At 54.5% G+C, this 27,712-nt stretch overlaps 3 protein-coding genes across 3 annotated transcripts; 2 read left to right on the top strand and 1 right to left on the bottom strand.

The window, feature by feature from the left end:
- The first annotated feature begins 1,951 nt into the window (after positions 1–1,951).
- Positions 1,952–6,970, top strand: TEKT2 (tektin 2). The gene is made up of 9 exons (XM_009818163.2): positions 1,952–2,107; positions 2,495–2,620; positions 3,236–3,441; positions 3,926–4,069; positions 4,635–4,749; positions 5,137–5,244; positions 5,684–5,827; positions 6,091–6,170; positions 6,757–6,970. The coding sequence occupies exons 1-9, from the start codon at positions 1,952–1,954 to the stop codon at positions 6,968–6,970; spliced, it is 1,293 nt and encodes a 430-aa protein (XP_009816465.2).
- Positions 6,971–7,881: 911 nt separating this feature from the next.
- ADPRS (ADP-ribosylserine hydrolase) lies at positions 7,882–13,177 on the top strand. Its single transcript, XM_059830857.1, has 6 exons — positions 7,882–8,125; positions 8,959–9,055; positions 9,893–10,100; positions 10,211–10,395; positions 10,486–10,586; positions 11,141–13,177. Exons 1-6 carry the CDS (start codon positions 7,882–7,884, stop codon positions 11,431–11,433), a joined length of 1,128 nt encoding a protein of 375 aa, XP_059686840.1. The 3' UTR covers positions 11,434–13,177.
- A 4,264-nt stretch (positions 13,178–17,441) lies between these two features.
- COL8A2 (collagen type VIII alpha 2 chain) lies at positions 17,442–25,170 on the bottom strand. Its single transcript, XM_059830917.1, has 2 exons — positions 25,005–25,170; positions 17,442–19,363 (listed from the first exon to the last, which is right to left on the bottom strand). The coding sequence occupies exons 1-2, from the start codon at positions 25,168–25,170 to the stop codon at positions 17,442–17,444; spliced, it is 2,088 nt and encodes a 695-aa protein (XP_059686900.1).
- Between the last annotated feature and the right edge of the window lie 2,542 nt (positions 25,171–27,712).

The raw sequence follows: 27,712 nt of genomic DNA, 5'->3' as shown, positions 1-27,712 counted from the left end.
TAACCTCTGTACGACTGTGTATAGCACACACAGCAGTCATCAGATCTCTGCTGGCTTTAGATACCATCAAGTTGGGTGTATTGTAAACGAACCGTATTCATTTGAAAAATAAAATTTTTTTGAAATGCATATGTGAGACTTTTAAATTATTTTTTTTTAGACTTGCAGCATTTTAATTTCTTCCCAAAGCCACGTCCACGGGAGTGGATGGGTTTGGAGGTGTTGATCTGCGGTGTCAGGGGCTGGGCGGTGTGTGGAGCGTGCACGGCTGCCAAACCTTTGCCAGAAAACGATTTTACTTTCAGCCTTTTCTGTTTGATTGGAAGTAATGCCATTTAATTTTTTTAATTTTCTTTAAACCCGGGGAAGAGCTGTTTGAAGTGCTCGGATCGGCGGCGTTAACCCTCCTGCCCTGGGAAGGCGGTGGTCTGCGGTTACGCGTGACTCCGCGTCGGGGTTGGGAGGGGGTCGTGTTGTGGTACCGGCGTTGTGACGGTCGGTGCGGGACCCCCCCCGCTCCCTGCCGGGAGGACGCCCTGTCCGCCGGGGTCGATATTGGTCATTTCGTTGGGGTTTTTAATGGTAATAATAATGATAATAACTGGTTGTGGTGATGCTTTGCTCCCGCCTGCAGCGTCACTGTCACTAACAACGGCACTAGACCGAGCAGAGCCGCGCTCCAGCCCCGCCGCCGCCACCGCACCCGGGGCCGCGGACCCCCGCGGGGGAGGGAGGGGGAGCCCCCCCCGCCGCTGCCGCGCGCCGCCGCCTAGCAACGGGCCCGCGCGTGCCTGGCAACCGGCCCGGCGGCGGGGTCGGCTCTGTGGCGGTGAGAGAAGCGGGGCCGGGCCCGGGGCCTGGCGGGGAGGGAGCGGGGCCGGGCCCGGGGCCTGGCGGGGAGGGAGCGGGCCCGGGGCCTGGCGGGGAGCGGGGCCGGGCCCGGGGCCTGGCGGGGAGGGAGCGGGCCCGGGGCCTGGCGGGGAGCGGGGCCGGGCCCGGGGCCTGGCGGGGAGGGAGCGGGGCCGGGCCCGGGGCCTGGCGGGGAGCGGGGCCGGGAGCAGGGCCGGGGCCGTGATGGGCCCCGGGGGAGCAGCAGGGCATTGCAGGGAGGAGCTGGGGCACCCTGCTCGGGGCTCCTAGCTGGGGGCTGAGCCCCTTCCAGCCGGGGGGTGTCGAGCCTTCCCCTCTGCCCTGCGGCCCGTTGTGCCTTCTCTCGGGCGCTCGGCAGCCCTGATGGCTGCCTGCAGGCCTTCCTCCGCTTTAGGAGCTCCCCAGCGGCCTTCGGTGCCGATGGCTGGGCTCAGGGGGCTCTGTCCCGACTCCCTGCGCCCGAGCGGGCTGGGGGACAGGCACGGGGTGTACCAGAGCCGGGAAACTGCCTGCCCCAGGACTCCACCTGACTGGGGGGGTGCTGGAACCTGCAGTCTCCACAGGAGCTGCTCCGATCCTGTAGAGTGGTCTCTGTAGTTCCTGCCCGTTTCGCAGGGATGTGCTGGGAAGCAAGGAAGGTGGCTGCAAACCACACTGTTCCTGCAAAGCCTTTGAGTGCCCTGGGACTGCAACCCTGGGCTGAGCCTGTGCAGCCGTAACAAAAGCAGAATCAGTAATGTGATCAGCCATTTTGTCCAAGCTCAGTAAATACCATGTGGGATACGGTGCCGTGAGCAGTGAGCAGCTCCTTGTCTCTCTGCAAATAGCACCGTTCTCCAGGGAGAGACAGGTGGACAGGGCTTTCCTCCTGGCCCGGGGCAGAGTGGCTCCGATCGCCCATCCTAGTGCTTCCCTGTTGTGTGGACATGTGTGTCTGCATTAGGCGAGATGCCAGGTTAGAGCTTGCTGCTGCTTTTCTCTTGAAGAGCTTTCCAGTTTGTGGGTGCATCTCCATTTCTGATGTATTACCATGAATAAACACAAAAATCTTCTGCTCCCTTCTAGTCACCTGTTTAGCGAGATGGCCACGCTGAGTGTAAAGCCAGGACAGCGGTTCACCTTGCCGGACTGGCACACCAACTCCCATCTCATCTCAGCTGATGCTGAACGCCAGCGTTTTGCTTCCCACCAAGTCCGGCAGGAAGCCCGAGCCCTCCGCAATGAAACCAACAACCAGGTGGGCGTCTGGCAGCTTGGCTGCTCCCGGGTTTGTCAGAATAGCGGTCTGAGGAGTATGGGAGAGTGTCTAGATCTGGGTGTATGGACGAGGGAATAGAGGAAAGCTTTACCTCTACAGAACCTGCTAAATATTTACATTCACTTCCTGTAAAGCATGTGGAATGATGCATGTGTACTGTCATGAAATCCCTGGGTGTGATTCTCGTGTCCTTTGCCACTTGTATTGTTTTCTGTGCTCTCTGTTTGTGTAGATGTCCATTAGACCAAGCGGCAACATGTTGTACTCCTGTGAAGGGTCAGTCAATCCTGAAAACAGGGAAAGGCTTCAGCAAGATTCATAATTGCCATTTGAAAAAGAGTAATGGCTTTTCTCCTCTAATTCCAGACAAAATGGGATGAGCACGACAACCAAACCCGCCTGGCTGAACGTATCAGCAGCGTGAACAGATGGAAGGAGACCCTGGACAAATGCCTTGCAGACATAGATGCGGAAATCGATGCCTTAGCCAAAGTATGTTGGAAAGACAGATGGCTGGAAAGCAACTTACGCTCTTGGCATGGGATGTTAAATAATTGAGGCTTGTCTTCTGCAACGGGCAAGCCCATATGGAGTTCAGGAGGGGTTTATCACAGGTATACTGAGATCTGTACCTGATGAAATGACCCTGGAAAGCCAGGCACTGTGTTCTTGGCTGAGCCCAGCCACTTTACGGAGCTGTGCATTGCATGCTCATGTTTGGGTTTTGGGTTGTGTGGTTTGGGGTTTTTTTTAAAGCTTTGAACGATAATGAGAAATATGTTAACACCATAATTCAAAAATGTTTAATTTTAAATAGAGAATAGCAGTGGGACATCTCTCCGATTCTTTTAGTTCTAAACCTGCAGGCTGCTGCTCCTGGAGTCGTTAGCCCCCAGCGAGGTGTGATTCCCAATCTAAATAGCAGATGTAGAGGACTAGTGTGCTTGGCTCTTGCAGTTTTAATTCCAGACTTGCTAAAAGGTTTCAGAACTGCAGAGACAGGCAGTGCGAGGCCCTCTTCACAAGGGTATCGGTGGGTTCCCCTTCCTTTCTTCCTCCCATCCCTGAAGGACACCCCACACACACCCAGCTGGCTGCTTCTTCCAGGTGAAGGAAGCAGCAGAACGTGCCCTCCAGGCAAAGAACTTGCCTTTGGATGTTTCCATTGAGTGCCTGACGCTCCGCGAGAGCCGCCGCGCCATCGATGTGGTGAGGGACCCTGTGGAGGAGGAGCTGCACAAGGAGGTGAAGGTGATAGACAAAGCCAAGAGAGAACTGCAGCAGAGAGTGAGCGAAGCCTTCGAACGGCTCTGGTGAGGCAAATGCCACTGTTTTTGACTGAACTCCGCCCTCCTTGCTTGGCCCCAGCAGTTTGATGTGCCCCTAATGCCATGCTGAGGTGGGCAGGCAGGCCAGGAGTCGTTACCCTGGGGCAGTGAGCCACTCAGAGGAGCATTTGACGATTGTTGTCAAGGTCTATGGAGTTTGGGGGTTTGTAGGGGAGAGCATGTCAAGGGAGATTTCATAAGCATCCTCGGAAAATTTTGGCCCTGACAGATATCTTGTGCCACATGCCTTGGTTCATGAACCAGTGACCTGGAAGCATCAAAGCTCCCAGGATCTAATCCCTCGTGGCCCTAATCCCAGGAGGATCAAGTTGGGCCCAGTTCACTGGGAGGGCAGGAGCTCATCACTCATTTTAAAAAGGTGACTGAGATGGTGATGAAAGCTTTGGGAATTGTGAGCTGCCTCTCCCCTCCGCATGCTCCCCGCTGACTCCAGCCCTGCTTTCTGCAGCCTCTTACAGGAAGCTCGCCAGCAGCTGAGCTGTGACCACAGGCGCAAGATGGAAGCATTGGAAATAGATCGCGTGTGTTTATCCCTCGATGTGAACTCTCCCAACATCTCCTTCAAGGTCAACCCAACACGGGTCCCAGACAGGTAAGGAAAGAGCCTGCCCTTGTGTGGCCAAATCCGTGCTGGTGCTTGAAAGAGCCCTGAAGTGCTTTTTCCTTCCATACTACATCCTGGCTTGATGGGTGCAGTTTTGGAGAGAGCTCAGAACAGGAGCTGGCTGCGGGGCTTTGTTGTGGCTCTTGAATTGTGAAGCCAGAGACTTTGGGGAGTTATCTAAATTGTCACCGCAAAAACAGAGAAGCTAGCTGCCCTGCCTCCCTGGTGCTTGGCTGTAGGTGACTCTCAGTAAGTAGTGCGGTATCAGCCTTTGGCACAGCTTATGGGGGAGCTGCTGCACGTTTTCACTTGCTTGGCATTTCATAGCATGGTTTGGATGAGTCCCCGGTTTGAGCAGATGTTGGGCTCAGTGCGGGAGCCATGGGGTGGCAATCTCCAGCTGGTGCAGTGAGGAGATCAGACAGGATGTGACCTCCACAATTCCTGAATCATTTTGCACTGCACAAAGCCTTCTTGGCCTGCAGCAGGTCGTTCCTTTTGAATTGTCTTGCAAACACTCTACTTATTTTCATAACTGCTGATTTATTCACAGATCAACTGCACTTGATGAGTGGGAACAGAATAGCCAATGTAACAAGGAGCGTGCTGAGGCACAAATGAAAGCCTCGACGAAGCTCCAAGAAGCAACAGTGCTTGCCATTGCACAGGTAAATTGGTCCCTTGGCTGTGAATCGGTAGTGCAGAAGTCCTGGATCCAGTGTGGGAGAATAGGCTGGCATGTGCTGTCACCAGGGGAAGGGAGTCTTTGAAAAGGCAGCGTTGGCCCATGCACGTCTCTGAGTGCAGCTGCCCTCCTGGTTTAAAAGGAGAGCGTGGTTATGCTGCGGAGCTCGCAGCAGTGTCAGCAACCTGGAAGACAGGTGCCTGTCCATCGTTCCCTGTCTTTTGGCTACAGTGGGGTGCACAACCTGCACACGTGTGGCAGCTGCCAGAACCCAGCTGGTTTGCTCCTAGGTTTGTCCCAACCTCACAGGCAACTGCTGGGAGGGAGACACCTTCTAGATGTGTGTGACCGGAGCCTGTTCTCTCTTCAGACAAACAACGAGCTGGAGGCTCAGCGTGTAGCTACAGAGTTTGTCTTGCGCAAGAGGATTAGAGACCTGGAAAGAGCCTACGATGAGCTGAAATGGCAGGAGCAGAATGTAAATGTGGCTTCTTTCGTTATCGACCACAACCTTGGGTGGGAATTGAATCCAAAAGGCTGTTTGTTATGTAGAAAGCCACTTGGCCTGAGCACGGTTTCCACATGAGAGCTGTTAAGGGGCACACATATGATCCCTACAACATCCCACCTCCCTCTGCCATCGCAGTTGCTGCTTTGGCATTTCCCAGCAGCAGTGCCAGGTTTTGGCCTTTTTATTTCACCCCTGGTCTCAACCGCTGTGGCCATAAAACACCAGCAGCACCATGCCTGGTCTGTGTGAAAAGCCTGATCTATGAGCAGAGGGGTTCAGTACTCGGAAGCCCACCAGCCCTTGTTTAAAATCCATTCCCAGCACGCTAAAAAGCCCAGGATGCATGGGGGCTGTTTTCCAGGCTGTATCCCTGGCTGTCCCTCATGATACATGTCTTTATCCTTAGACCTTGGAGGAAATTGCTGAGATGGAGGAGGACATCCGACGCTTGGAGGAAGATCTTCGAAGGAAAACGCAAGATCTGAAAGTGGCACACACCCGCCTGGAGATGCGCACATATCGGCCCAATATGGAGCTCTGTCGGGATCAGGTACCAGCCTTGCCTGGCACGCCCCCCGCCGGGAGGGACTGGGGGGAACTGGCCGGAATGGGGGCTTGCACGGGTCTCAAAAATGTGGGTGCACTTTGGAGGAAACTGCAGAAGGGTTGAGCAATGGATCCTACAGTCATGTCACAAAGCAAGGAAATAAATGTCACAGCTGGGCTAGGAGCGGAACGAGAGAACTGTGGCCTTTGCAGAACAAGACTTCAGCCCTGTTAACTGCTGTGCCCTTCTCCCTCCCCACCTGGCAGGTCCAGTCCGGGCTAACAGATGAGGCCCACCAGCTGGAAGGCACGATCCGCGCCCTCAAACAGAAGCTCGCAGAGTCACAGTAAGTCTCCTGCTCCCTGGGGCAGAGCAGTGGCCCAGCATTGCCCGCGTGAGGGACGTGGCTTTGTGCAGCCCTGGGCCTGGCATGCTCCCAGAAGCTGCGTTTTGGAGCTTGTACCTGCTCAGATCAGGAGTGGGAATAGTCTTTGGGCTTGGTGGGGAGCTGGGCTGGGCAGCAGTGTGCAGGCAAGGCACAAGAGGTCTGCGTGGTGGGAGCATGAATGGGGTTCCCACGGCCCTGCTTGACTCTGACTTCAACCAGACAGATGCAGTTCTAGAAGGGGAAAAAAATAAAGGGTGAAAAATAAAGGAAGAAACAGAAGTGCTGCTCTGGGCTGGCGTGGGCTCCCAGGGTGCACATCTCCGCGCTGTGCTCCAGGGAGCAGCATGTGGGCTTGCCGTTCACAGACCCAAACAATGCTGCTGCTGTGCACCAAGAAATAGCTGATGCATTCGTCTTTGTACAAAGGCAAAGGCTGCACAGATATTTCTGCTGCCAGAAAGTGGGAAGTTGGGTGTTTCCTGTCCAACTTGGGAAGTGAATGCAGTGCTTGAACCCAACTCCTCTCGCTTCTGCTCGTTCCCAGGGATGCCTTGGACGCTCTTTACAGACAACTTCACCGCATTCAGACAGATACTGGCTACAAAGCCCATTCCCTGATGCTGGACAACAAGTGCATGGACAGCCGGAGAAAGCTCATGGTCCCCACCGAGAAATTTGTGCCAGAGGTTGACATTTTCAACCGGACCACGAACCGTGCGCTCTCCCTGCCGAAGAACAGGCAGCTGGAGTTGGCTTAGTGCGCCGGGGAGTGTTGTACAACGAGCTGCACCGAGGAGAAAGCTACCAGTGACTCAGATCCGTAGCAAGGAAAGCGGACATCTGTGTCGTGTTAGGATACTGTAATTCTCCTCCCTCCTCCTAGTTTGTTATATAACTGCCTGTCCCTTTCCATGATGTTTACGGCCTCTTGTGCTCCAAGGAGCATTATAAACAATAAAGACCCTGTCCCCAAGAGCAGTTGTCATCCGACAGCGTTGGAAGCATTTTGTGCTGATTGAATCCATCTGGGCTCTTTAGCGTTGTAAGTCCTTTAAAGTGCTCTGAAAAGGGACTGTGTAGTGGTGGCAGCGTGCCAGATCTGCGCTGTGGGGGTGCGGACTCAAATCTGCTCGCTTTAACGATTGAAGTGAAGTTTGGGTTGGGATTTCCCCGTGCCTGCTAGCCCCGCGGAGCTAACACAGCTACAAAAGCAAGAGCTGGAGTCCCTTCTGGCTCTTGCGGCCGGCAGACTTGTTAAAATTGAATTGCGGCGCTTGCCTTCTGCCGTGAGTTTATTGTTTCTATTCCAGGCACGCTCCCAACGTGCCGAGTACTGCGCGTTCTCCCTGGGAGACGGCGTCCTTGCAAGCCGGATTATTGCACGTGCGACAGCGCCAGAACTTGGCCTGCTGCTCTGCCCCGAGGTGGGAGATGATGCTCGGTAACCGCCCCAGTGGAAAGCAGCCTGGATTTGACTCCTGGCTCTCCGACACCGAGAAACCGAGCAAAAAACCGATCAAGCAGGGAAATACGGCGACAGGCTCCCAGCACGTTTTTCCTGCCCGCGCCGCCGCCGCCGCTCTCCTCCGGGCCGCCAGGGGGCGGTGTCCGCCGCCGCGGACACCGCCCCCTGGCGGCCCGGAGGAGAGCGGCGGCGGCGCGGGAGAAGATGGCGGCGGCGGCGGCGGGTTCGGGCTCAGGCTCAGGCACGGGGCGGGCGGCGGCGCGGCCTCGGCCGGGACCCGCCCGGTTCCGGGGCTGTTTGGCCGGGGCGTTGTTGGGTGACTGCCTGGGCGCCGTCTTCGAAGGCAGGAGCGTCGTGAAGCTTCCCGACCTGCTGCGCTTCCTCCGAGGCCTGGAACCGGCGTCCGGGCCGCCCGAGGCGGGGGAGCCGGCTGGCAGCGCCCGCAGAGGTGGGCGGAAACCCCGGGAGCGGGACGGCGGTGTCGGGCCCGGCGCACATCCCCTTCCCCGTACCCACCGGCTGCTCCCAGCACCCGACAGATTCGGGCCTGGCCCCCGACACCCCCAGGAGCGGGCTTTGGGGTGCGTCCCCGTCCTCGCACCCCCAGGCCCACCGCCCCTCCGCAGCGCGGGTGCCCCCGTCCTGCCCCTCACCTCAGCGGGGGGCTCGTCCCCTGGGACACCCGTGGCTGTCCCCAGCCCTGCCTCGGCCTGTGCCCCCTGCGCTGTGGGGTTTGGGGCCCCCCCGGGTGTGAGGAGGACCTTGCGGAAGCAGTGCCCAGCTTCTGGCTCCCTCAGGGCGGTTCCTGGTTCCCCATGCACATGGCTGGTGTGGAAGGATGTGCAGTTTGCTGTGCTCAGCCCGTGCTGCTCGTGCTCAAGTGAAGCCCGGGTGTGTAGCGTGCTGCCGTCTCGTCCAGAAATGCAGCTGTGCTTTCTCTTCTCTGCTTGTCAGCATGCGCTGTGAACCCCTTGAGAAGGAGGCTTGTCTCTCTCTTGTCCGTGTGCACCTCTGGATAGCAAGCATTTTCTCTTGGCTCTTATTAATCTTGAAATGCATTCTGTCTCGTTCTTGCTGTGGACGCATCTCTCTTTGTGTCTTTTTACTCTGATGACCGTGGCTAGCGATGAGCTCAAAGTGCTGGGGAACTTCTGGTAATGTTTTAACTGCAGCTCTAAGGATAATTAGGCCTTGGAGAGCAGGGAAGTGCTGACAGTGGAGAAGGACAGGAGGAGAGTTTGTCCCTGGATGGTCACGTTATGTTTTGACCTTCTGTTTTAGAAACGCTTTCGTACACGGACGACACGGCCATGAGCAGGTCGGTGGTGCAGTCCCTGCTAGCCAAGCGAGAGTTTGATGAAGTTGATATGGCCAAGAGGTAAGGACTGCAACCAGCTTCGGAGGCCAGGGTGTTGACATTTACTAGTGAAGGCAAAACTTTCTAAGATGAAGCAATCACTGTCATTTTCTGTGAAAGGAGACAGGAGCTAAGGCAAAGTCGTTAATTTGTGGAGGAAAAAAAATTGGAAAAGCGATGGCTAACCATGTAATTTATTGAGTGCTCTGTGCTGTGCTGGAACATGCAGCAGCGTTAGCTTTCGTATGGATTTGGAGTCTGCTTTGAAGCGAAGCAGGACGGGACACGCTGTATTGCAGCCGTGTATGTGTAGTCACCATTGTGGAAGATAATGCTTAGAAATTTCAGAAGCATTTCCTTTCATGTTTATTTGTTGCTATTTATGTTTGTACTTCCCTTAACTTAGTGAACATTAGTGAGGTCAGCTTCAGTTTGTTTATGATCCATTTGCCTTTTGAATCCACAGCCCTGGTAGCATTTGGTTCCACTTAAGGGAGAACATTTATTTGTTTAGAAAACTCTTCCATTGAACTTGAACAAAAGACTCTCTTTGTGGTTGTGACCCATGGAAATGTTTCCACTTTGCTTCTATTTCAAGGCAAAGTGGAGAGGGAAACAAGTGGGTTGTGGAAGGTGGTGTTTATATGTCCTTTCTTCCTTTCACACCAATTTTTGGGAATTGGATTCTTTCCCTGTAGAACTGAATCACTTGAACCCTGACTGTCACTGAATTATCCACTGTGTTAACTCACTTGATAAAGTGGCTTTAGCCAACCTCTTTACAAGCTTCAGTAACAGAGGAAACATCCCATGTGGTTGTTCTCACCTGCATAACTGCTGCTGTCTTGCCCACGCCAGGTTTGCTGAGGAGTACAAGAAGGAACCCAACAGGGGCTATGGGATGGCGGTTGTCAATGTCTTCAAGAAGCTCCTGAGCCCCAAGTGCAACGATGTGTTTGAACCAGCCAGAGCCCAGTTTAACGGGAAAGGCTCCTATGGCAATGGCGGTGCCATGAGGGTGGCAGGCATCTCGCTGGTTTATTCTGATGTCCAGGACGTTAAGAAGGTACCGTTCTGGGCTCCTTTGGGCACCTCGGCTCTGGGAGTCCCTGCTGTCAGGCGAGTCTCACCGTGATCTCTCGGGTAGGTTTGCTGACGATGTGTTTTCATTCGCAGTTTGCGAAGCTGAGTGCTGAGTTAACCCATGCCAACTCCCTGGGCTACAACGGGGCCATCCTGCAGGCCCTGGCCGTGCATCTCGCCCTGCAGGGAGAGCTCAGCAAGGAGACCTTCCTGGAGCAGCTCATTAGCCACATGGAAGATGTAGAAGCAGACGATAAGTCTCTTACTGATGCCCGAGCGTAAGTAACTGTGAGAAGCACTAACTCCGCTGTGTACAGTTTATTCTGGCCCTTCGCATTCTCTCCTCTTCATTGTACTCTTGTTTCCAGGCTGGGATTTGAGGATTTACCATTTTCAAGGCGTCTAAAGAAAATAAAGGAATTTTTGGAGCTCAGCAGTGTTCCCAAAGCAGATGTGTTGTTTGAATTAGGTAAGTACCTTTCTTACTACAAGCATTAGGAAAGAGCTGGAAGCAGGACTAACTCAGCAAGCCAGGTTCATGCGTCCTCCCCCAGATCATCACATTGACCTCTGCTGCCTGGCAGGCACAGAATGTGCTGGAAAGGCTGCCTGTGCTCACCAGTCAGTAATGCTGAGTCTTGACCCGGTGACTCCCTGTCTGTATTGGTGGGGGAAAAAAATGTCTTGCTAAGAAAAGCTTATCGTGCATAACGTTTCTTAATATTCTAAGATCTCTTGTCTTAACGGCTATCAGATCTTTTGGTTGGATGGGAACGGGTAGATGTGTATTGCCAAACTGTACTGGTGTAGCTGGGAGTTGGTTTCCAGGACGCGAGTAGTACTGGGGAACTGTGGGGAGATTTCCGAGATGCAAACTTTTGCAACTTGTCATGATAAAATCAGTGGTACCGGTATTGAAAGTAACTGGTAATGGGGAGTTGCAGTTAGAAGGGAAAAGGTACTTCTGTGGGAGGGAAGAAACGAGCATTCTGCAGCACTGAAGATGATTGGTTTTGTTAACAGGCAACGGCATTGCTGCTTTGCGGTCTGTGCCTACTGCGATTTACTCCTTCTTGCGCTGTATGGAAGCTGACCCAGATATTCCTGATCACTACAACAACCTGCAGAGGACCATCATCTACTGCATCTCTCTGGGTGGAGACACAGACACCATTGCTACCATGGCAGGAGCCATTGCAGGCGCTTATTATGGGGAGGAACAGATACCCCCAAGCTGGGAGCAGAGCTGTGAAGCTTTTCAAGAGACACAGAAGCTGGCAAATAGCTTGCATGAACTCTACTGCCAGCGGCTCTGAGCTCCGAGGGGAGGGTGTTTTCTGAAGGCGAAGCGGGTGGTCACCTCTGCTTTTCTGGTCAGAAATCTGGTGGTGGATCCGCACCATCTGCAGACGCCAGTGAGCCTCCACCTGAGAAAGACGCCTGCTGCCGTGAGTTGAGGGCTGGAAGCACGAGCTGGTTTGGAGGAGAGGGGACGTACCCTTCAGTTATGGTTCAGCTGGGAAGTGGCTGCATGTGGCGCCTTGGACAGTGGGTGCATCTCCTCGGAAATGTACAGGAGCGTCCAGTTTTTCGTAAGACTTCTGCTTCTTGCTTTGTCCCACCCTTATGCCATTATGTTGTTTCTTAAAACACCAGTTCACACTCAGCTGACCAGCTCAAGGGATGTAGATGGGAGTCATCAGAGAGGCATGTCCCTGGAGAGCCTGGAGCATGTCCTGCGTGGTGGCACGGGTTACCACCTGTGTTGTGGAGTGAGGGTGCTGGAGGGTCGGCCTCCCGGGAGGTTCACTTCCTTAAAGGCAGAATGAAAACTGCCGGAAACTGGAGAAGGGATTTCTTTGCGTTGCCAGTGGCATTGTGAGAAATGCCTTTGGTGCATGCAGACAGAATCCCCGTTGGCTCATTGTTACTGCTGGAAGAGGGCGTAACTAATTTCTGCTCCTGTGGTGTTCTTTGCTCTGCGATCCACCCGGCACTGTCCTGATCTACCGCATTTGGTGTTCTGTCACGTAGCTGGCTTTCCCGTTGCTGCAGCTACTCTAGCCGTTTCCTTTGTTACTAATCCTTGCATCCTGCATTTTTAATCCTGTCCTATGTATGTCCAGAGCACCAAGTGAGATTGCTGTTTAAATCTGTGAGTGGAGATAGTTGTGAAACCTAGTGTTACACAAGGGTTGAATTCCTGGTTCTGCTGCAGTCAGTGACAAAAATGACTTCAGCGGGAAGCAGGAGTTATTTTTCACAGTTTTAAAATGCTGTACTTGGTAAGAATCATTTGAAAATAAAGGGAAAGGTAGGTTAATTGGGGGAGAATTTATCAGAATTTAAAAGAATTTGTGCACTTGAAGCTGGTACTGGTGGCCAAGAATATTCTAGCAAAGCTGTGTTGTTCCAGAGTTTCACATTTAAAACCTTTGCCCAATGGAGCTGGTCAGAAAGGGAGAAACAGCTTGGGTATGGCATGTCTAAAAAGGGTTAAAAGCTTTCTAATAATTGAAAACAGAAAGAAAGAGGCAAGCAGCCATCATACGGAAATGTTTATAAATTTGAATGTGACAATGTAATTCTCTATAATCTCTGGTATTTCTTGTGACACCGGGAGGTGACCATTCTGCTCAGAGCTCGCTCCCTGTTGCTGTCGGCACGTGGTTGTTGTGTCAGGCTGCATGCACACATGGAAAATCTGGCTGCGATGGGTCGTTCCAGCTTTTCCTGTGCTCTCCTTCCTTCAAGTGCCAGTCTTCTGTGTGATGCTTTAATGGGGTTTCCTTGTATAAATGAATACCTTGTCCTGAGAACATGTGGAATTTTGGCCTATTGTATATTTATGTATTGTGCTGCAGATCTGAGATGTAAAATGTCAGGTTTTTCACATTACTCTGCCAGAGGTGTGAACGTATTCATGGAGTTATTTAAAAGAAGATATTTTCCTTTTAAAGTGGCTTTATAATTTTAAATGTTTGGAACTCATGAAGAGCAGAAGAGCTACTGTTTAAAATATAGAGCTCATTTTAGGCCAGAATTTAAATGTATACTAAGTCATTTAGCTCTGACTTCCTTCAAGAGAAATAAAATCACTTTGTTATCTTTGTTAATTAGCCACTGCTCCTGTCTTTTCATTCAAGTCTTGAAGTTGTGCTTCCATATTAAATGGCGAGGAGTTGTGTTAAAACCTCTGGGCTACTTCTCCCCACCCCATACTTCACTTTAAGACTCAACCTGGAACTACTTTGTTATGGCTTCTTAAAATCTTTCTGTAGAAAGCAGAATGGAAGTTGTTCGGTGCTGGTTAGAGACATCTTGCGTGTCACCGAGAGTCCTGCTTTATTTGGGGTGAGTTTTAGCACTGGAAATCTGCTGTAAAAACTACTTTCAGGTGGCCGCTCCTGCCTGTGAGCAGTATGGGTAGCTGAAGTTTGTAAAAGCCCGGGAGTAGTGGTTCTTGTTAACAGCAGGGTGAGTTGGAAGCATCGGTCAGGCGCCTTGCAGGGAGGTTTGCTGGAGAGGCCCTTTTCCTTTGCTGGCTGTGTTTGCAGCGAGGAGCAGTGCGTGGAAGGAGTTCAGCCACTGGAGTCCAGCGTGCACTGATCATGCAGAGACCAGGGAGCGTGCTGGGTGCCCCCGCGACGTGCAGCAGGAGAATCACTTGTTCTTCACAGTCAGCTTTGGAAGAAGTCTGCCTGTGTGGCAACCAGGCTGCTCTGGAAGTGTTTCACCTGTAACAAGTAACGTCTCCTCTTCCAGGTGAGAGATCAGGTGGGAAAACATATTTTCCTCTCTTTCTTCTTTTTACTTTTAGCCTCTGAAAGCGATTTGCTTACAGGCGATTCACCATTTTTTCTGTGTGCTGCTGCACTGCTTTTGCTGCTGGGGGTGCGGAGGTTGGCTGTAGACAAGGTTGTGTAACGTAGCAAAAAAAAAGCATCATGGAAAAAACACAGAAGGGACAGGCAATCCCCAACACTTTGACTTAAAATCCTCAGATTAGTAATTGCCAGTCTGGAAGGGTCTGGATTTCATCCTTTCTTAAAAATGAACTTCTGGAGACCGGAATCTTTTCCTTAATCACAAGAAACATGCAATACCTTCTTACATAAGAATATTAATTAGCAAGCAAATCTGCTGGGAACAAGTGAGCTGGATTTGAGAAGGAAATACAGTGCAAGAGATCTGTATGAGTGGTTTTACTCGCAAGGCTGAGCAAACCCATTAATAACGGGACAAAGGCACAGCTGAGCCCACCTTTTATACAGTAAGTTTTATTGATGTTTTGTCAATACAATCAAATACTGTAGTTTTAGTTCTGAAGAGAAGGCCAGTTTCTGATCACAAAAAGAGTGCATTTTAAACCAACTTTTACTATGACAGTGCATGTAATAAGTATTTACAAAACTAAAAACCTCTATATACTAGGTTAGAAATGAAGATACTAGAGGCAAATTTAAAAAAAATAGTAAGAATTTGTATATAAAAATGCACATTGTAATGCAGTTTTCATAATTAAAAATAGACATACTTCATCCAACCCAACCTTTTTTATTATTGTGATTGAAACCAAAATCCCACGCGCTCTCACACACGACAGAAAATAATCCTTTCTGCTGGCGAATATCACGTACTCAGTACTCAGAAAAAAATTTCTTCCTGACAGTGTCCGGTTTACTGAACAGCCTCCCTCATCCTGTGCATCGTTTTTCCTAGCCTAACTCTATGTGCGTGTAATACCTCTGCCTTTCAATTGCTGTGTAAATGTAACAGGTTATATAGCTGTGGAAGGTTGATTACGGTTTATGCTCTGCACGTGAAGGGAAAGTGAAATTGCGAAACAGTATCTACAGCACTGAAGGAGTTAATGTCTCGGTGTGGTTATAGCGAGTATTTTTGTCACCGCTTTTTGCCAGCTAGAACAAGAAGTTTTGAATAAAACAGAACAAAAAGAGATGGCATGTAGGTTAGAACACAGTATAAATAAGTCACTTTGCTGAGTAACAGGATGAAGCTTCCGCCCTGGGGTGCGAGAAGCTCCTGGCCCTGCCGCAGGTAGCGTGCATGCCTCGCCGCCGCTCACCGGGGCCTTGCGAGGCACCCGCTCGAGTTCGCTGCTGTTGGCAGGAGAGACGCTTCGAAAAATGAGATGCAGGCCCCATCCTAGCACCCTCCTCCCAAGCCTGGGCTTGAAGAAAACATCAGAGCTTCCAATTTTAGTTTTAGGGGCTCTCTTTGTATGGCTGCTGTTCCTGCTGGGAAATAACCCCTGACAATGAAAGCCCAAATGGCCCGACGCCCCCCTGCCTTCAGGAGTTAAAAAGGTCCAGTGGGACTGGAAACACCGGAGCAGCCTTTCAGCTCGAGAAGGTTTCATCTTTATATGAAACTTGCAGCTTTATGTGGAGAAGATCCCGGAGGGAGAGACACCAGCCCCAGCCCCAGCGGGGCAGTAGCTGAAGCGCTGGCCTTCCAACTGTGAATTTCCTTTTTGTGTTTCCCAATTTCAGGGATAGGTGCGTTTTTAAAAGGAAGCCCTGGATGGCAAGAGGCAGAAACACAGGACAGGCTTAAGGAGAAAAGCAAACAAAACAGAAATAGAAAAAGAAAAGTTTAAATATCTTGTACAGTCCATCTGGAGAACAATCTCAAGTCCCGTTCTTGCTACATTTCTTTGGCCATTGAACAGGTTTTAGGAAAATTTAAGGGTAATAGTTGCTCAGCTGGTGACCAAATTGTTGCTGTTTTCTCAGGGATGTGCCTTTGCAGAGGGACATGCAGCGTAACGCGTGTGGATTAACTTCAGCAGCGTGCTCCTCGCCTGGGATGAGAAGAATCGATTTACTGTAAGTGCGAGTGGCAATGACTATTCTACCATGAGAAAACCTGCAAAGCAACGGGGTTCAGGTGCTCCCTTTAGCAAAGGACAGAGCAGCCAAGGGGTCAGTATCCGTGCATACCTTTCCCAGAACCTGGTAGCTCATATTCAGGTCGGTAACATTTCAAGCATTAGTGAGACAAAGTGGTAACAACAGACAAATGTGATTATTTTCTTTTAACCTAAGTCACAGATTGGCACCTAGAATGGTGCGCTTTTACAGGTAGATATTGCACTAGACTTGTAAATAACATTGTTAAGTAGATAATAGCACCGTTGTAAAATGACTGAAAGGAAAGTTAGAACGAACGCTGTTTTTTCTTAATTAAAAGGTTCCCCAGAGAAAGGGGGGATACCAATGCAAAAGTTTACACATCCCGAAATAGTGAGACAGTAAAAGCAAGTTGTCCGTAAGTGGCACTTTCACGAAAGCATAACTAAACCTTCTGTCAAACCAGGCTAGAAGCACCGTAAGCCGGGCTTGCAGTGCCATCCTTGTGGTGTCACGGAGTAAGATGCTCATGAGACCAAGCAAGTCTCTGGGCTGCAAAGAAACAGGCAGGACAGAACTGGCCCTTGGACTTGCCAGTAGATGAATTAACCCGAGAGAGAGGATCGTTCTTCATCACAGGGGTCCCTCAACGGCTTTGGAATAGGTCGTCTGTCATCCTCCCAGATACCAATGCCTGGATGTTTTTATTCCTAAAGGTGCTGGGGGGGAGGGTTAAAAATAATATTTACTTCTTATAAGAAGGTGCTTATGCAAAGTGTTCCACTTTTTATGATTATAAATCCAACCACACTGAAGCCGGAGTGAATCAGGGAGACTGCCTCAAAGCACAGTCTGAAAAAATACGCATCAGTGAGACTGAAACTTGGGTGTCTGATGGTTTGGGAAGGAAATTTCTCAATCCATCATGGATCTCTGCTGCTGTACAGGTTTGCATTAAGTGCCTAGGACCCCTGTGCTGGTTAGCAAATACACCATCCGTTACAACAGCTGTATTTATTTAACTCGTACTCAAAATGGGAAACAAGGGCACTTGATCACAGACCAGAAGGGTCTGGTCTTCCAGATGACCCGCTCTGGATCACAGAGCAGTTTACTGCAGAGCCAGATCCTTGCCATCCAAGCGCGTTCCTGTGTCTGATGTACAGTCGGTAGGGTAAAATTTATTCCAAATACGCTTTGCTGAGGAAGTCACTCCCTTCCCTCCCTTCTCCCTCCCCCAAAAAAGAAAGATAGATAGATGTCTCCTTTCCGACTATCCTCTTGACTCATGGATCAAACAGCGTGAAGCAAGGTCCCACGACAACGGCTTGCGCGTTCTTCCCAGTGATTTTTCTTTTCTGTATTAATTTTAAAAAACTTTTTTATCAAAAAAAAAAAAAGACAGTTTATGGCTAAAGTGGGTGAAAAGGAAATGTGCCCAACAGCCGTTATGTGGGGCAAAGCAGGAACCCGGAGAAGGAGGAGTGGATGTATTCCGTGGAGTACAACCCGTTGGCCTGGTCCGAGGGCATTTGTACCCAGACTTGGTCGTTCTCCTTGAGTTCAAGCACGGCACTGCCCGAGGCCTGGTCCAGGTAGCCCTTTTTGTACTCGTCGTAGGTGTAGGTGGCGGGCACGTTGTTCTTATAAAGCGCCACCCAAACGTTAGTCCCTTTGACGTGCACGTGGTAGGCAAAGTAGTAGATGCCGGATACGGGGCAGGTGAATATCCCGGTGACTGGGTTGTAGCCATTGTGCCCATTATACAAAGTCCGGTCAAACTTGACCGGCATGCCCGATGCCGGGAAGGGGGAGGTGAGGATGGCGGTGAAGGCTGGCGCGATCCGGGCGGAGAGCTCTCCTCGGCCGTACTGTGGCTTCCCCGGCTTGCCGTTCCCCAGCACGGCCCCCTCCACGCCTCCATCGGGCAGGTGCAGCCCCGCGATGCCCGTCTCGTCGAACACCCCGGGCGCTCCTGGCGGCCCAGGCGGCCCCGGCGGGCCCGGTGGCCCGTTCAGCCCCGGCGTTCCTGGCATTCCCGGGGGGCCGATGGGTCCAGCCATGCCAGGCTCGCCGGTCTTCCCCTCACCGGGAATGCCGGGGAGCCCGGGCTCCCCTTTCAGCCCCGGTAACCCCTGAGGCCCCATGGGACCTGCTGGTCCTTGCAAGCCTGGGATGCCAGAGGGGCCCCTCAGCCCCGGCTGCCCCGGGATCCCACCGTCCCCTTTCGGCCCGGGGCTGCCCGTTAATCCTGGCACCCCTGGGAGGCCGATGAACCCCGGTTCTCCTTTGGGACCCGTTGGGCCAGGGGGTCCCTGTGACCCAGGCAGGCCCCTTTCTCCCGGCACCCCCGGCTTCCCCGCGAAGCCGTTCAGGCCCTGGTCCCCACGCATCCCCGGCATTCCCGGGGGCCCGCTTGGCCCCACATCACCTTTGGAGCCAGGCAGCCCGTGCTTGCCCGGCAGGCCCATGGACCCTGGCGGGCCTGGTGGCCCGATGATGCCGGCAGGGCCTGGCTCGCCTGGCTCCCCATCGACGCCAGGCTCCCCCTTATCGCCAATGGCTCCCGGCACCCCGGGCTGCCCGCGGTCTCCTTTTAGGCCGGGCAAACCCGGCTTCCCGTAGCCTGTTGGGCCCGGCAAACCAGGGAGGCCGCGGATCCCGGGCTCTCCCTTCGGTCCCATGGGGCCCTGTATCCCTGGCACCCCCGCGGCACCCGGGACACCGATCCCATCGATGCCGGGGGGGCCGCGGGGCCCCATGGGGCCAGGCTCCCCGTTGACGCCAGGCCCGCCCGGAGGGCCCATGTCGCCCTTCTCCCCCGGCGCGCCCGGCAGGCCATCGAGGCCGGGTTTTCCAACGCCGATGGGCCCAGGGGGCCCCGCGGGACCAGGAGGGCCCCCGTTCCCCCGGGGCCCCGGTAACCCTGGCTTCCCCACACCGTTTTCACCCTTCATCCCTCGCTCTCCACGGGGACCTGGCTCTCCTTTCGGGCCAGGCTCGCCCCGAAACCCGGGCAGGCCAGGGCCACCCTGGGGGCCCGGCTTCCCGTTGACTGAGATGCCGGCCGGCCCCGGCAGCCCTGGGGGGCCAGGCAGTCCTCTTGGCCCTTGCTCTCCTCGCATGCCGGGTTCGCCCTTGGCTCCGGGCATCCCTTTCATACCCGCCTTTCCAGGGAGTCCTGGGATGCCCGGTTTCCCAATGCCCGAGAAGCCGGGGGGCCCAGCGGGGCCGGGCTGGCCGTGCATTCCTGGCTTCCCTGTGCCCGGCTTTCCTGGGTAGCCAGGGGGCCCGGGGGGTCCGCGCGGGCCTGGCTTCCCTGGCAGTCCTGGCTCCCCTTTGAGGTCCATCGGCAGCAGCGGCGGCATGTCTGTGGAGAGAGGAGACATGGAGCTTTACTGGGGCCGGCGGTGGACGGAGGAGCGTGCCTGGTGCATGATGCTCTGAGGGTGCTAAAGCCAGGGGCTTCAGTGCTGCCCGGCTCTGTACTTGCACAAGTGCCCTTCTCTACAAGTGGTTTTATTTAAGCATGGCCACAGTGGCTTCATGGGCCGCCACAGTGGCTTCGTGGGCCACCACATCAGCAGGGCTGTCTTGAGGCAAGACCTTGGCCAGAGCCCAGGGTACTAACTCAAGCCTTACTTCATCCATCCCTCCACAGCGGGTGTCAACAAGACCAGCAACTGCCGTCGGCTCTGGCAGCATTGTTTTGCGATGACCTACTGTGGGGGTTTTTTTAGGAGCTGGATTCAAACCTCCCGCTGCCTCATTTCCCAGTGGCCTTGAAAGCACCGTGGGATTCAGCTGCGCCTGCCTGGGCTCAGCCGGGAGGATGGTGACAGAGCGAGCCAAGACCGAGGATAATCCCTCCACCCCATCCCTCGAGTCCAGGGCCTCGGGAGCCCTTTAATCCTTTTGGATTAAAAAGAAAAGTCTTGGAGATGTACTTGAGAGACCAAAGAGGTGATTCGTGCATGGGTTAAGACATGCCCGCAGTGCTCACTGGCTCAGCTCCCGTGTCCAGCAAGGCAGAGAAAAACTCACCAAAAAGAAAAAAAGTGCTGAGGATGGAGGAAAAGCCAATAGCTGCAAGGGAAATGCAACCTCAGTTACATCCAAATGAGTCAGCCCAGCTGGGAATAGGCCGTAACCACTTGACATTTAAAGAATTTATAGAGGTCTTTTGCAAACGGATATAAGAAAGAAACTAATGGGCTGAGAGACTACAAAGCTGAGGAGAGCCAGATTACATGCCCACCGCAGCTCGGTACTTAAAGCGCAGACGTGAGCATAAATAACTCCTTGAGGCTGGCCCAGGCAGGGTGTCGCTTCCCACGTGACACCGGGAAGGGGTGAGAAAGAATAAATCTGACAAACTCTTTTTTGGGAAGCTCGAAATGAAGGAAATGCTTGGCAGTTGCACGTATGTGGGACTATGATGAGAAATGCGAAGGGCAGAGGAGAGGGCCTTGACACCTTGGGCAAATTTTAACCAAAGCTGAACATTCCAGTCAGGAACAGATCTGTATGGGCAAGATCCGGGATGGGAATGGATCCCGTCTGGGATGGGAGCAGAACCGGCCCATGGCACGAGGCTGTGTGCCCCGGCATGGCGCTGCGGAGGCGGCAGGGGGGTCCCCGAGGTCTGCCAGCCTGGCCGCGTTCAGCGAGCTGAGCCCGGCCTTGGGAGCACAGACACCCGTGGCACCAGGATCTGCCAACACAGAGGTTTTTCTCAGGCAACGGGAAAAGATTAGGGGAGATTTGAGACACGTGAAAAGAATAACTGCGGCAGCAGCAGGGACCGTTCTGGTGCATCGGGGCGGCTTTACCTTGCCTAAGCACAGCAATTAGCTCTGGCCATTTCCAAGCCTGGTGCCTGCTTGTTTTTCTTTTGGTAATGGAAACATTTTCAGAGCTTATCTACATATCAAAGCCTGGCCCGCAGCCTAGGCTGTAATAGAGGTCACTTGGCTGTGGAAATTACGGAAATACTTGTCTGTCATGACATTGCCACTGGATTTCTGCAAACCTCCTGCTCCTCACCCCAGAAAATGGTGTGGGAAAGAAGGGAAGGGGGATGTGAAGTATTGCACTAAAGCAGATTTCTGGGGTTTGAATTCTGGAAAATTTTTTCTCCAGAAAATTATTTCAATGTGTTTCCTTCCTCCCCCCCCCTTTTTTTTTCTTCTTGCAATGGTTTGAAAAGAATTCATTTTCTAGGTCATTTTGCATGGAATCAGAACAAGGATCTACAGCTGAGCCCACGAAGGAAGGAAAAAGCACACGCACGCTCTCGCACAAGGCAGCGAAGAGAAACGCGAGGCGAGAGCTGCCAACTTGCAGGCGGCCAAAAAAGCAGACGGGAAAACCAAACCGGGGACGTTAGCGGAGAGAAACTGGGACATTGCAGCCCCAGCAGTATCCAATTTCAAAAGACCATGTCTTACCACAGACGCATGTCTCCGAGCTCTGCATTTCACAGCAGCAGCATGGGGTTATGTGTTCCCCTCGAACCATGAACAAAGCTGCCATGAACGCTATTGCAAAGAGCCAGCTGGGGCAGCAGGAAGGCGAAGGAGCAGGCAGGGCCCCTGCGAGCTCTTGCCTGGGCACCACAGAGCTTTTCACCTCCTGAGGGGCATGGACATGTCCGGGTGGATCCTGCAGCCCCTCTGGAGCTGCGTTCGCCCCGGGAAGGAGCCCTGCACGCCTGGAGGAGGGACCCGGCAGCGCGGACTGGCCGGCAGAGGAATAATCCAGCAAGATGGGAAGCGGTTCTCAGCCACGAGCAGTCAGCAGCAAGTCTGGCCAGCGCGGTCGGATGACACTGCAGGAAGGAGAGGTTGGCTGCTCTATGGCAGAGCCCGGCCGAGCTCGTTCCAGCACTGCTGCCAAGCCCTGTCTCCTGAGAGCGAGTTTCACAGGCTCATACAGACATTGCCTGGGACCAGCGTTACTGTGTCTCTCATCCCATCTTCCATTGCAGCGGGGAGGCTCAGCGCAGGACCCAGCCACAGCCCTCACAGATGGAGCTGCCGTGCAAGGGGACGGCAGTGAGATGAGAGCAGTCCGCAGAAAGAAACACGGAAGCGGCAAACAAAGTTTCCCCATTAGCAGGAGCTAAGGGACCTGGAGGCCTCTTGGCCACGTGCAGAAGCAGCAGCCCCACAGGGATTGCAGGACTGAGTCTCTTTAAAAGCAGCAGGACCTGTGGGCCACCCGCTCTGGGGACACAGGGCACAGGCGCTGCCCAGCACCTGCCTGCTCCCAGTGCCTGGGCAGCGCAGCCGTGAAGGCAGAGCTGGTGCCTTGGCCCTCCACTGAGCCTGCCCAAGCCTGGGGAGGTGAAAAGTGCTCCTTTACCTCTGCAGCTGAGGCCGCTGCCCCGGGGTGAACCCTCTGCACTGTCGCTGGAGGGGAGCTCCAGCGCTCGCCCGGCACAGACCCCCGCCCCGGGCATCGCCTGTGCCTTATCGGTGCCCCAAGTTGGGGTGCCACTGGCGTGGCTCCCCGCGTGCACGGGGAAACGCTGGGCTCCCTCAGCCCCAGGCCAGCACCCAGCGGCGGTTTTACCTGGCTGCAAGCTGCACAGACGTGGTTTTAATCAAGCCAAAAGAAACCCCAACTATGCAAATACCTGCTTAAATGCTTTTAGCATTTAGCTGCATTCCCTGCCCAGAGCTGCCTCAGTGCTCCTGGGGAGCCTGTTTTTGGGTCAGAAAAGGTGTCTGGCACCCTGAGGAAACCAGCCCTGTCTCTCACTAGATGGCACCCGGAGGCTGGCGGGAGCCCCCCAGCCCCAGGGCCTGCCCTGGCCCCCCAGGCGGGGGTCTCAGCCCCGGGGCCAGGCTGGGGCAGCATGGGGGGCCCCGCACAGCTCCCCACCAGCTCGGGGGTAACCTGCGGGGGCATGGCACGGCCCTGCGCTGTCGCGGCGAGTCAGCTGAGCTCCCCGAGCAGGGCAGAAGGCCAGCAGGGATTTTCCTTGCCAAATTAGAGGTTAAGCAGAGATGGGAGCTCGGTGGGATCCAGGAGGCACCGGCTTCCCCAGCCGCCTCCGTGCAGCCCCGCGGCCGGGGGCTCAGGCTGCAGCTGCCCCCCTGCCTGCCTCTCCCTGCCTGCCTCTCCCTGCACGTCCTCTCTTTCCCAAGGGTTTTAGGAGAGTGATGTCCAGGGGACTCCGTGCTCTGCCCTGCCTCAGTGTCCCCTCTAACCCGTGCCCGGTCTAACCTGGCAAAGCTCACACCCAAACCACACCTTGCAAAGAGCCTGGCACACTCACTCCTCTCTCTGCCCCGGTTAGCAGGCAGCGCTGCTCAGAGGCAGCGCAAGCTGCTCCGATGCATAGGAAGAAGGGGGAAAAAGAAGGAAAAACAGCAGGGAGATATTTGAATCCAGTCCCACCAGCAGCTGAAACGTTCCTGCGCTACGCTGGAAGGTTTTGTCTCTGGCTGGGATTCAGGGAGCAGCTTTACAACAGCTGGGAAGGGGGCAGGGAGGCGGGGGGGCCCGTAGCATGCTTCGGCTCCAGGTTTTGCTGTGTGTTTTCTGACATATGTGCTGAGCTGAACTCCTGATAAGCCATTCAGCCCAGCAGTAAATCAGCCACCAGCAGCCGAGCCTTCTCCAGTTTCTCCTCCCAGAGCCAAGACTTCGGCTCCCTGGAGGGTCCGGGTCTGTGCGAACCCACGGGGAGGGCTCCGGCGGCTTTTCCTGAGGGCCAAGCACTGACCCGGTGGGTCCGGGCACCTGAGCCCCAGCACTGCCCCATCCCACAGTGCTGCCAGCAGCTGCTGGCTCTGGGAAGAGTGTCAGGGACCGCTGTGTTTGGTATCAAGGAAAGGGCTCAAACCCTCCCCTGCATCCCCCTCTTGAGTTGAAGATACTGTGCTGCTGCGACCCTGGATGCAGCAAGGGTCGCGTGCACCTCGGGGAGGTGCTGGGGGCTCGCTTCGCAGAGGGACACCCCGATGAGCCAAAAATTGCCAGAGAAACTCAGTCACACTCAACACTTGCTGTTTGTGAGGACCCCAAGTTCCTAAGCAGTTCCCCAGGGTGTCTGCAGTTAACACACACTAATAACCCCCCGGTGTGGGGCACTGATGGACCCTCCTGTGCCTTCTAACCCCCAGCACCCGCGGCCAGGGCTGGGCATAAAGGAGCCCTGGGCAGGCACGGGGGGACTGCAGCAAGGGCAGGGGACGGGGAGCGGGCAGGGGACGGGGAGCGGGCAGGGCAGCCCGGGGCAGGCGGTTACGAAAGGCTGGGGCTGGGCTGGAAGCGGTGCAGGAGGCCTGGCTGCACAAAGCAATGACCTCAGCATTTCTGCCGCTCCGTGCGGCACATGTCGCTCGGTGGGGAGTGATTTAACACGTGTGGAGTTTCTGGTCGCTGCTCTCTGAGGGAGGAAATGTCTCTCTCCTGCTCTCCCCTCGCTAGGTTGGGTCTCGGCTCCGGCCTTGGCCCTCTTCCCTTTCCCAGCTGGTGCAAAACGCAGACAGGGAAAACGGAATAGGTGGAGGAGTGGAAAAAGCCTCGCAGGGATGGCTCAGGTTTAACAGCAGTGAGAGGGAGAGATGGCGAGCGTCGGGGCTCCTGCACCTGGGCTGAGCCTGAAAGCTACCGGCAAACGTGCAGGAGGATGGGAGCAAAAGGCTCACGGGTCCCCTTTGTGCACCGGCTCCCAGACTGAGGGACCCAAGGGTGCCCACCCAGCCTGAGCAAAGGGCTTTACGTCTCCACTGAGCTGCTCTCTGTGCCCGTCCTTATCCTTCTGCACTGGGTTATGGAGACCTGAACGGCCCCTCTGTGCTTGGCCAAAGATGCTTTGGCCAGCAGCACCCTTGGCCACGCCAGGCTGCTCCCCGGGCGCACCAACCCCAAGGGTAAGGGGATGACGAGTGCCTGATGGCTGCGGGATGCTCTAGACCTTTCCTGCCATGCCGGCAGGTCTCCCAGGCAGCCGCGGTGCCGTGTCCTCCCAGCCCCCGGCAGAGTGCGTCCCTTACCCAGGTACTGCCCTTTGCCTTCGCGGAAGGGGGGTCCCAGGGGTCCCTTCACCATGGGCTGCATGTACTTCACTTGGGCATAGCCTGCCGCGCCTCCTCCTGCCGCTGAGCGAAGGCCGACCACCATCACCACCACCACCAGCAGCGCCACGGCGTCCGGCAGCATCCTGCTCCCAACTGCTCCTGCGGACAAAGCGACAGTGAGAGTGGGCACCCATGACCCCCCATCTGCACCCTCTGTCCCGTGAGGATCAGCCAGGAACCCGGGAAGGATCCCGGTGGGAGCAGGACTCCCTCAGATTTGCCTTTTTCTGGACCACAGATGCCCTGAACATGTTACCATTCCTGACGCGTGCCGGTTGGGAGATGCACGATAAATACATGGCTTACGAGCAGTAACTAACCATGGGCACCCAGCAGAGCCTTTCAGAAGCTGCCGCAGTACCCGTTTTTCTGGGGTTATGCCCATGTCAGACTTCCCTTATATTTTTTTAATATATATAAGAAGAGGGGGAAAAAAGGCAGGATGAAAACTGCAGCCCACTGAGCTGAGTGTTGCTGTTGCATCCCTCAAGCGAGCAGGGTCTCCTCTAACAAAAGCTGTGTGCGCTCTGGCTGTGGCTCCCACGGTTGGCTCCGGCTGCCACCGCCGAGCCCTGCCTGCCCCGGCAGTGGCTGGGTGGGTGCTGCGTCTCCCAAATGGGTGCTGCGTGTCGCAGTGGGTGCTGGACGAAAATCACGATGCTGGAGCCTGAGATTTCGCTGCATTTGTGGCTCAACTGTGGCGCTTTGTGAGCAGAGACGGGAGCTTGCTCGGAGGGCGAAGGACGGGAGCCCTCGGCCAGGAAAGCCCAGGGGAGGGCTACGGCACGTGGAAGCAGCAGCCTCTGCCTTAAGTGCCTGTTTATTTAAAATAAATATCCTCTATAAATACAACTTTCCTCTAGCAACTTTTTCTGTGCCAGCTCCACGTGCAGAGCTGCAAACAGATTGATTTGCAAAGAACATTTATTTTCGGAAGCTTAAATAACACGTGATGCCAAAGAGGTTTTCCTCCTTCTCACAATAATTGACCCGTGGTGGTTATTAATGAGAATTAAGCTCTCTGCCTCTCCCGCCGGGGAGCAGGGGCAGGGCTGCTGCGCGCCGGGATTTGATCGGAATTTCCTGAATCACTTTTGCTGAAGCAGCAGTGGAAAAAAAAGCTGCAGCCTGGAGAAAAAACAACCCCAAAAAGCCCCCAAATTAAAACAAAATTAAAGCAAATTAAGTAAAAGGGGGGGGGGGGGGGGCTGGCATGGGATTGCTGCTGATGCTACAAGCACTTGGCAGGTTGCTGGAGGTCTCCAGTGACGAGACAGCCTTGACCGCTGCTCTCCTGCCCGGTAAATGCCCAGGGAGCCGGGCTCCCTGTGCTCCCCACGCCCCAGGGCTGGAGGGGACGGGGACGGCTCTGCTGCCGGCGGCACGACGGAGCCCAGACCCTGTGAGGACGCAGGTGGCCACAGCAGATGCTGGGAGAGGAGCTCTGCTCTGCCCATCCCACCGGAGCTGGCGGTACCGGTGCTGTGCCGTACCCAGTGCGGCACCCAGAGTGGAGGCCACGGCTGGGCTCCTGCCGTGCTGTGGCTCGGGCAGGCACAGCCAGGGACACGCGTGACAGCCACCATCAGCCTCCTCGCCAGCACGGAGAGGGCCTTGCCGACGTTATTGTTTTTCTGTCTTCGGGGTCGAGAAGAGGAACGCTTATTTTTATGAAGCATTATTTTACAAGGATTTGTTTAAGGGAAAAAGAATCCCATTTTAAGGGATTGCAGCTGTAAAAATACAGTTTCTGCTAAATAAAAGAGGAGAACAAACCCCTGAATCAGCTATTTATTTGTTTTCCTTACCTGGTATGACCCCTGTGCCTCCATCTCTAACTTTCTCCCTTCCCAGCTCTCTTTTCTCCCACCTGGGCTTTATTCACCCCTGCTCCTCCCCTTGCCTGGGGTGTTTTCATGGGATGCCGCTCGTGCTGCCGCAGGAGCAGCACCCTGGGGTGGCTCAGCCCCTCGCTGCTGGGTGCTGCAGAGCATTTGCAGATGTCCCCTTGTCCCTCTGCAAGACCTCAGCCCCTGGAGAGACACGGGACTGGGGGGAAACCAGAGCCGGAGGGAAGGGAGAGGGAGGACAAGGTGATCCGTCTGCCCTGGCTCCGGACGCGGTTTCGCTGCGCGCCGGGTGCGAGATCAAGTCCCCCTGCTCCACGCCGAGGTGGCCATCTGTAACCCGGCGTCTCCAGATACAGGCTTAGCTCTTGCACGTTCTCCCTTGGTCTGGATGGGTCGTTCACCTGCCCCTGCTCTCCCGAGGGGCTGCGGGGAAGACTGGGGGGTCTGGCCTGAGACCCCCAGGCACATGTCTCTGTCCCTCAAGGAAAAGGGGTCCCTGGTGCTTTGCTGTCCCCCGCGGCGGTGCCGGCACCAGGGCAAGAGGCCTCATGTTACCCGGGATCTCCAGGCGGTGATTTAATAAGAATAAAATGGAAACATCTGGAGTCTCAGATGATGGATAAAGTGTGCACAATGTGTCTGTGAAGAGGCTCTTTCATGCCTGAAATCTCCTGCATTATGAAATGATAATTAATCACAATGAGCAGCCGTGCAAAGTTCTCATCTCCTAGGCAGGTTGCAAACGTTGGCTGGTTCATGGCGTGGACGGGGCCG

Source organism: Gavia stellata, chromosome 29 (assembly GCF_030936135.1).
Source record: "Gavia stellata isolate bGavSte3 chromosome 29, bGavSte3.hap2, whole genome shotgun sequence".
NCBI lineage: Eukaryota > Metazoa > Chordata > Aves > Gaviiformes > Gaviidae > Gavia > Gavia stellata.
Note: the sequence above shows the minus strand (reverse complement) of the source record. Positions and strands in the feature narration are given on the sequence as shown.

Bases quoted from the DNA above. Each gene is read 5' to 3' on its own strand.
- ADPRS (XM_059830857.1), top strand. From the start codon at position 7,882: ATGGCGGCGGCGGCGGCGGGTTCGGGCTCAGGCTCAGGCACGGGGCGG. The intron at 8,126-8,958 runs GTGGGCGGAAAC...CTTCTGTTTTAG, and splicing joins GGCTGGCAGCGCCCGCAGAG to AAACGCTTTCGTACACGGAC. The intron at 10,101-10,210 runs GTACCGTTCTGG...TTTCATTCGCAG, and splicing joins ATGTCCAGGACGTTAAGAAG to TTTGCGAAGCTGAGTGCTGA.
- COL8A2 (XM_059830917.1), bottom strand. From the start codon at position 25,170: ATGCTGCCGGACGCCGTGGCGCTGCTGGTGGTGGTGGTGATGGTGGTC. The intron at 19,364-25,004 runs GTAAGGGACGCA...CTCTCTCCACAG, and splicing joins AGGCAAAGGGCAGTACCTGG to ACATGCCGCCGCTGCTGCCG.
- TEKT2 (XM_009818163.2), top strand. From the start codon at position 1,952: ATGGCCACGCTGAGTGTAAAGCCAGGACAGCGGTTCACCTTGCCGGAC. The intron at 2,621-3,235 runs GTATGTTGGAAA...TGCTTCTTCCAG, and splicing joins AAATCGATGCCTTAGCCAAA to GTGAAGGAAGCAGCAGAACG. The intron at 6,171-6,756 runs GTAAGTCTCCTG...GCTCGTTCCCAG, and splicing joins CAGAAGCTCGCAGAGTCACA to GGATGCCTTGGACGCTCTTT.